The 8,057-nt window shown below is 52.2% G+C and overlaps 1 protein-coding gene across 2 annotated transcripts; it reads right to left on the reverse strand.

Annotated features, from left to right (window-relative positions):
* Window positions 1-1,109: 1,109 nt before the first annotated feature.
* LOC116640547 (cytochrome P450 1A1) lies at window positions 1,110-7,673 on the reverse strand. Of its 2 annotated transcripts, none has more exons than XM_032417595.1 (7): window positions 7,577-7,673; window positions 3,933-4,797; window positions 3,271-3,397; window positions 3,093-3,182; window positions 2,663-2,786; window positions 2,431-2,517; window positions 1,110-2,268 (listed from the first exon to the last, which is right to left on the reverse strand). In XM_032417595.1, exons 2-7 carry the CDS (start codon window positions 4,776-4,778, stop codon window positions 1,983-1,985), a joined length of 1,560 nt encoding a protein of 519 aa, XP_032273486.1. In that variant the 5' UTR covers window positions 4,779-4,797; window positions 7,577-7,673; the 3' UTR covers window positions 1,110-1,982. The 2 variants fall into 2 exon arrangements, with proteins under 2 accessions (XP_032273486.1, XP_032273485.1); XM_032417594.1 differs by having other exon boundaries at window positions 1,111-2,268; window positions 3,933-4,794; window positions 7,577-7,657.
* Between the last annotated feature and the right edge of the window lie 384 nt (window positions 7,674-8,057).

Genomic DNA, 8,057 nt, shown 5'->3' on the forward strand with positions numbered 1-8,057 from the left:
TTATTTTTATAGATAAAGTATCTTTGAAACACACCCAAGTTAAGAAATGGAACTTTATCGGTCATCCTGGAAGCCCTCTACATGTCCTATTTCAATTATAACACACTCCCTCCCCACCAGAGTAACCACTGTCCATATCCTGATAGTAATCATTTCCTTATTCTTACTATAAGATTCGTCACCAAGTGTGTATTCCTAGACATTGCAGTTTATTATTGTTCTTTTTTTTTTAAGATATATTTATTTATTTTAGACAGAGAAAGAGAACATGTGGGTGGAGGGGAGGGGCAGAAGGAGAGGGAGAGAGAATCTCAAGCAGACACCCCGCTGAGCACAGAGCATGAGGCAGGGCTCGATCTCATGACGCTGAGATCAAGACTTGAGCCGAAATCAAGAGTCAGAGACTCAACAGACTGAGCCACCCAGGCACCCCCCGCTTCTCATTTTTGAGGAGGCATCTGCATAGCTGTCTCCAAGATCTGCAACATCCCCTTGCACCCCGTCCTCCAGCTCCGGCTATGGGCCTCGCCTTCCTGCATGCATCTGTCTGGTAGAGCTCTCATCACAAGGAAGTGGATGATGTGTTTATGAGTTGGTTCCTCCAACCAATTTGGGAGGCTTTTGAAGGCAGAGACCATGTTTTATTTGCTTTATAGCCCCCAGTGCCTGGTCTAGAGAATGCACTTCATCAATGTGTGATCAATTAGGGGAAGGCAGTGAAGTGGTAGTCTTGTGCCCCAGCTGGATGGCGAGCTTCTGAGAGCCACGCCTTCACCTCTTCACTGCCTCCTCTTCCTCTTCTTCCTCCCATAGTTGAACCCAACATAAGACTGGGCTCAGACTGGGCAGGTAGAGGAGTGATGGATTCATTCAAGAGCCAAAAAACTGGGGCGCCTGGGTGGCTCAGTCAGTTAAGCAGCGGCCCTCAGCTCAGGTCACAATCCCAGGGTCCTGGAATCGAGCCCCACATCAGGCTCCCTGCTAAGTGGGGAACCTGCTTCTCCCTCTCACTCTACTCCTCCCCCTGCTTGTGCAATAAATAAATAAATAAATAAATAAATAAATATAATCTTTAAAAAAAAAGTCAAAAAATTTCCACAGTAGGACTTCTGGATAATATCTTTATTTAGCTTAGGTAAAGGTTTCTTACACATTTCTGGATATTTGGGTTAGAATTTTTCTATTGCACTCAATAAATTGTTCTTAAGCTCTTATATATGATAAATGCAGACATGCCAGTACAGTGCAGGTGGAAAAAAAGCTTCTTGTGTACAAACATTTTTAAAAGGCATTTTTATATAGGGCATAGAGACCTGGTCTCTGGTGCCTGAAATCTGGACATTCCCTCTGCTCTCTACTCCTCTTAGGCGCAAGTCCTCAGCCCCTCCTGGACAGGAACAGGGGCCTTCCAAGGCCAGGAGGCAGCCCTGTTCCTGCCTGCAGGGAGAGCAGAAAAAGGCATCACAGTGTCCCAGAACCATGTGGTCAGATCGCTCAGTAGTATCCTGAGCTGCCTCTTCCCTTCACTCGTGACAGCTCCTAAGTGTCAAAGAAATTGGACAGGCCCTGGTGTGGCCTGCTCTAAATGTTTCTCAAGCCAGTCAGCCCCCACAGAAAACCAGCCAGCCCCTGGGCTTAGGGGCTTCTAGAGCATTCCCTCGAGGTTTCCTGGGGCTTAAGACTTCCTAACCCAACCAAGCCTCCTGGCTCAAGCACAACTCCAGAAGGCTCCATCTGCTCCTTTGTGGCCCCTGCTGTGTTCACTGTCCGTGGTCAGTATGCAGAGGAGCAAGTCCAGGGTGGGGGGCAAGCACGATCCTTCAGGCTTGCCTGCAGCCCAGACAGCAAAACCCAGCCAGACCAATATCTGTGGGTTTCAGGCTGAAGCTTAGAATACCTCCCTGACCCTGGGCCAGCCCACTGGCCTGGCTGCCCAGATAGGCCAGGTAGACAAGAGGCTAGGCTGCAGGGCTCTCAGTCCCCTAAGCGCGTACCCGCACTTGGACATGCTCACAGCGGGCATGCTTCATGGTCAGCCCGTAAATGGGGGTCATATCCACCTTCGTGCCCCGGGGCACACTGAATTCCACCTGCTGCAGCAGGATGGCCAGGAAGAGAAAGACCTCCAGGCGGGCAATGGTCTCACCGATGCACTTCCGCTTGCCCATTCCAAAGAGAATCACCTTCTCACTCAGTGCCTTGTTGATGGTGCCATCAAGAGTGAGAAATCGTTCTGGTCGGAACTCAGATGGGTCACCCCATAGCTCCCTGTAATCAGAGAGAAACAGCTGAAGTGGTAGCCTGGGGGCTCAGAAGCATCAAGTGGGTTGAACCCCAGCCCCAAAGAGTGGGGGATGGGCAAGTGGCCCAGGGACAGCAGGGTCTGGAGCTCGGGAGAGGGCAGGGTTGCCCTGACTCCTCTCAACTTACTGGTCATGGTTGATCTGCCACTGGTTCACAAAGACACAACGTCCCTTGGGGATGTAAAAGCCACTCAGACTTGTGTCTTTGGTGGTACTGGGGAAGAAAGAAGCCCAGTCAAGCTCAGGACCACAAGGACATCCCCGTGCCTCCCATACCCATCCCTCCCTCCGGCCCTGATCAGGTACATGGACTGGAGGAAGGCCCAGTATCAGACAGCAGTTGATCCATGGGGCCTCACCTATGAGGGATGGTGAAGGGGACGAAGGAAGCGTGTCGGAAGGTCTCCAGGATGAATGCCTCCAGGTAGGGCAACTGGGGCCTGTCAGAGAGCCGGGGCTGCCGGGCCCTGCCAATCACTGTGTCTGCAGAACATAAAGGACCATGTGGGGCGCCTGGGTGGCTCAGTGGGTTAAGCGTCTACCTTCCGCTCAGGTTATGATCTCAGGGTCTTGGGATCGAGACCAGCCCTGCACCGGGCCCCCTGCTCACTGGGAATCTGCTCCTCCCTCTCCCACCCCTCCCCCAGCTTGTGCTCTCCTCTCGCTCACTCTCTCGCAATAAAATCTTTAAAATAAAATAAAATAAAAAAGGACCATGTGGATGAAGGGGCTGCCCAGAACTTGGCCAGGCCCTCTGCCTTGAGCACATTAAAGGAAGCCACCACCTACCCAACTCCTCCTGGATCTTTTTTTGTACACTGGGGCTTGTCACCAGGTACAGGAGGCTCCAGGAGATGGCAGTTGTCACGGTGTCAAATCCTGACCAGGGGAGAGCAAAGGGAAAGATTCAGCAGTTGGCAGGCCAGGGCAGTCGGGCACAGGAAAGGCACAATGGGGTAGCTCATACCGGCTCCAAAGAGGTCCAAGACAACATTAACGATCTTCTCATCAGACAGCTGAATGTTGGCATTCTCATCCAGCCTCTTGTCCTGACAATGTTTGATCAGGCTGTCTGTGATATCCCGAATGTGTCCCTGGGTAGGGAAGGCCCACAGGTGAACAAGACCCCAAACCCAGACCAACCTCTCCATCCTGGTCCCTCACCGTCCCTAGAACCTTCATTCAAGAGGTGACCCCTCTACCTCAAGGCTGCCATCCCAGCTTCTTGTGCCTCTTTAAGGCTCTCTCCTGCCTCGGAATACTGGCAGCCCCAACTCAAGGGACACCTGAGAGAGAGGGGTCATCTAGACATGCTCTTTACCCTTCTTTCTCCCATGAGGCCAGGAGACCAACTTTTTAATTCTTCCTGCTTCCCACAACCACTGGCCTTGGGTCCTGCACAGACTGGGTATTCAGTAAATATTGCTGTCTGATGGAAGGCTGGAAAGGCTAATCAGGGAAAAGTTCTATTTCCCTGCCAAGGATGGAGTCCACTCAACCACTCACCTCAAAATCTCAGGGTGAAGGCCCGGAGAGCCTGCCAAATCCCCTACTTCTCCAATTATCTCTGACCTTCTGGCCCCAACCCTACTGCTTCCCACCACCCACCTGCCTCTCCCCAGCCGGTACCTTCTCAAATGTTTTGTAGTGTTCCTTGACCAGCTTTTGCATGAAGCTGTAGAACCTCTTATTCAGGTCCTTGAAGAAATCCAGGGCAGGGTTGGGCAGGTATCGGAGGATGGGGAAGAAGTCCACAGGGTTCCCAGAGGCAACCGCCTCCCCGAACTCATTATTCAGGTTGATTAAGCTAAGCAGCTCTTGGTCGTCGTGGTCATAGCGCTTGCCAAAGCACATGGCACAGACGACATTGGCCACTGACACCACTACATATCTGTAGGGGTCAAAGTGCCCAACTTCTGCCATCTGTTCCTGCAACCTGCTGAGGAGGGCTTCGGCCTCCTTGCTCACATGCTCTTCCAGGTAGCAGGAGGACGAGGAACCCGGGTCTGAGGCAATGGAGAAACTCTTCAGGGCGTTCTGGGCCAGGCGCCTGCGGGCAGCCCACACTGGTCCAGAGTCTGGGCTGAAGGACATGCTTTGGCCATTAGTAATCAGAGTGAAGCTGTAGAGGTCGGGCCGGCCCTTGAAATCCTCACCCTGCCTCACTAGGGCCTGCCGGACAGTGTCCAGGCCGCTGAGCACCAGCACGGGTGTGGAGCCAATGTGGATTTGCAGCACGTCCCCGTAACGCTGGCTCAGCCTGGACAGCGCCAGATGTGGGTTCTTCCCCAAGGTCAGCACGTTCCCCAGCAGGGGCCAGCCCCAGGGCCCGGGGGGACTCTTCAGGCCTTTGGGAACCCGAGGCTGCCAGGCCCTGACCACCCAGAGCATCAGGCAGAAGACGGCAGAGGCCAGGAGAAGCTCTGTGGCCGAGATGGGGATGGACAATCTGGACGCAGAGAACATCATCAGCATAGAGTTCTCAAGATGGCTGCTGAGAGGTGGGGTGGGAAGAAAAGACCAAGATATCAGATGGGGAGATATGAGGAACCAATGTCCTAAAGTGTCAGCATGCTGGTCAAAGAAAGGAGAAATTTTCTTATCCAGAACAGCTAACTGGACATGAAGGGGAGGAGGAGACGGGAGAAGCTGTTTGTTGAGCTGCCACCGTGTACCAAGAATTTCATAGCCAGGGCACCTGGGTGGCTCAGATGGTTAAGCGTCTGCCTTCGGCTCAGGTCATGATCCCAGGGTCCTGGGATTGAGTGCCACATCGGGTTCCCTGCTTGGCGGGGAGCCTGCCTCTCCCTCTCCCTCTACTGTTTCCTCTGCTTGTGCTCTCTCGCTCTCTTTGTCAAATAAATAAATAAAATAAAATAAAATAAAATAATTTCATAGCCATTCATTCAGTCCTGTCCACAGCCTAAAAGGTAGACTACAGAGAGGCTCAGAGAGGTTAAGTAACTTGCACAAGTTCACACAGTCAGGAAGTGTTGGATCCATACTCCCAAACCAAAGTGCCCAATTCCAGAACAATCCTGCACCAATCTAAAACAGGGTTTTCCTTGGTGCACCTAAGTGGCTCAGTTGGTTAAGCCTCCGACTCTTGATCTCAGCTCAGGTCTTGATCTCAGGGTCATGAGTTCAAGCCCAGCGTGGAGCCCCCTTACAATAAAATTAAAATAAAATAAAATAAAAAAATATAAAATAAAATAAATAAAATAAAATAAAATAAAACAGGTTTTCCACACATCAGTCTGTGATTCCCATATAGCACCTGTACTGTTATTTATTTTATGCTTTTCTAAAATCAACTTTAAATCTACCCACTTAGCATCATCCCAAACAAAAATATCTGCGTCAAAGTACAGGTTTGATTTTTTCCCCCGCTAATGTATATTAAACACATAACCGACATGTGTCACCCCCAATCCCCTTGAGTACTAGCCACCACACTTGGGGAAACACTGCCATCAGAACTAGGGATCATGCGCTCCTTTTGCATCATTTCACATTTGGGGAAATTGACCTCCAGAGGGGCCATTGACTTGCCTAAAGTCACCCAGCACTCAGTGACAGAGCCTGGACTCAGACCTCTTAGGGCAAGTTCCCTGGAAAGTTCACAGCTCCTATCACAGGTACTTCCCTTTGAAGAATGGTCAGATTCTCTCCCAGAACTCTCAGTTTTCTTCTGCTCCATCCCAGGGTCTAGGGAATCCTGCCAGACCAGACCCTGGGACAGGGCAGGGAAGGGACAGGGGACCTGAAGGCCACTGCCTAAGCCACACTACTCTGCCTCATGAGGCTCTCTGAGTTCAACTGACCCACGTTTTAAAAGCAGCTGGAGACAAGCTACATTGAGGCTCTGGGTCACAGAAATCCAGGCCAGGGTTTTCACTGGGCTCAGTTCTCAATGAATGAACTGTCTGGGCCTCCCCCATTTCCCAGTCACAGGAGAACAGAGAATAAATGGAAGACTCTCACGAGATAAGGGCTGCAAGAAAATGCTAGACTGGAATTAGGGAAATTAGGAATCAATCTAAATTTAACAGAAGTGGAGACAATACTTTCTCTCAAGGCTTGTTCTAGAAAGGGTGTGCAAATTCATGGACTATTCTCCTCAAGACATTGGCCTCTGACTGGGGCACCTGCCAGGTGCCCTGGACTGGAGATGAGGAGCTCCAGTGTTCCAGGCTCAATAGCACGGCCTTGGAGTTGTCCTTTTGCCTTTCTGGGCTCCAGTTATATCATTTGGGGTGGGGGTCCGGGGGATATGATCTCTGATTCAGGGGGCCCAGCTAGATTTCAGAGAAGAGAAAACCCAGATCTGACCTGGGGAACCTCCCCTTCTGAATCCTGGTTTCCCCACAGAAGAACCTGCCAAGATGGGGAGATTGTCTGGCTCCTACTCTAAGTATATAGCCATCGGTCTAGGGAGGCCTCCTGGAGGAGCTGCATCCCTCAAGCCCTGACTCCTGAGTGAACTAGGGACAGGTCTTGGGGTGCCTTGGTTTCCCTTCTGCACACTGGGTGCCCCGAGGACCTCCAGCCTTAGCGAGACGGTAAGAGGCCAAGAAAGATGTGACTGGTGAGTCTTCAGGGACTGATAGTCCAGCTCTGCAGCTGGCAGTCTCTCACACAGATCGCCCCCTAGTACAGGACAGAGAAGGCAGTCAACGGGATAGGGAAGGGCCCTGGACGGTGCCCAGGACTCCCGTTCAGATCAGCATCTCTTGTCCCGGCCAGCACATCTTGGCTCTGACAAGCCAGGCCTTGGGAGGGTCGAGACAGCCAGGGGTAGCTTTTAGATAAGGCAAGGTACAACCGATAGGAACCCAACCTGCCCCCTCCATCCATCCTGCCCACCCAGGGAGAAGCTGCCCTCCTCACACAGCTTGGACAAGGAGCTGCACATCATCCTAGCTTCCCACAGTAGTGTCTTTATTCCAGCCTCCCAGGTGACCCTGAGGGGGAAGCCCCAGGGCATTCAGAGAATCAGTGGGGATGGATCCGGAGCCTGAATCCTGGAGTCCTTGAAGGGGGGCCATGTAAAATCTAGAATTCTGGCACTATCTGTGGGACCTTGGGTAATTCCTGCCCTTGCCCTGGCCTCAGTCTTCCCACTATGGAGCCAGAGTCCCTGGTCACTAAGGACACTCTTAGCCTCCTTTTTTGAGGTGCCAGACCAGTGGCCACCTACGAAAACCTAGGAGGCATCAAAATTTTCTTTCTGTTGGGAGAGAAAGGGCAAGCTAGAAGTCCCCAGCACTCACCTGTGGCTGTGAGGAGGTGCTGAAGTGAGCTGGGAGGAGTGGTCTCTTAAGCCAGAGGCCCCAAAGAAGATCAGGGAAGGCTCCTAGGAACCTTGAAGAGGGTGAAAGCACTTCCACCTTTATAAAGAGCTTCTGCGCTTGGCCACGCCCCCTGGAGCTAGGAGAGAGGGAGGGGCGAGCTAAAGTTGGGGGGGGGATGGTTCTAGGAAAGAGAGAAAAGGGAGGGAAGGGGGTTGGGAAGTGGGGAAGAAGACAGGGTTGGGGGAACTCAGAGGGACAGGTCAGAACCCACTATAGGGACTCCTCATCCAAGTGCCAGCACATGAATGGGTGAGGGCTGGAGACACCTGAGACCCCAGTTCCAAGGTCCCCATGGACAGCGCAGACCCCAACTGAGGTGGGGATTTGAGGGAGAAGTCTCAAGGCAGCCCGAAGACCCGGTATGGGAAGCCCTCCATCCCCGGGTGCGGGGAACCCCTCA

Source organism: Phoca vitulina, unplaced genomic scaffold (assembly GCF_004348235.1).
Source record: "Phoca vitulina isolate PV1807 unplaced genomic scaffold, GSC_HSeal_1.0 scaffold20, whole genome shotgun sequence".
NCBI classification, from domain to species: Eukaryota; Metazoa; Chordata; class Mammalia; order Carnivora; family Phocidae; genus Phoca; species Phoca vitulina.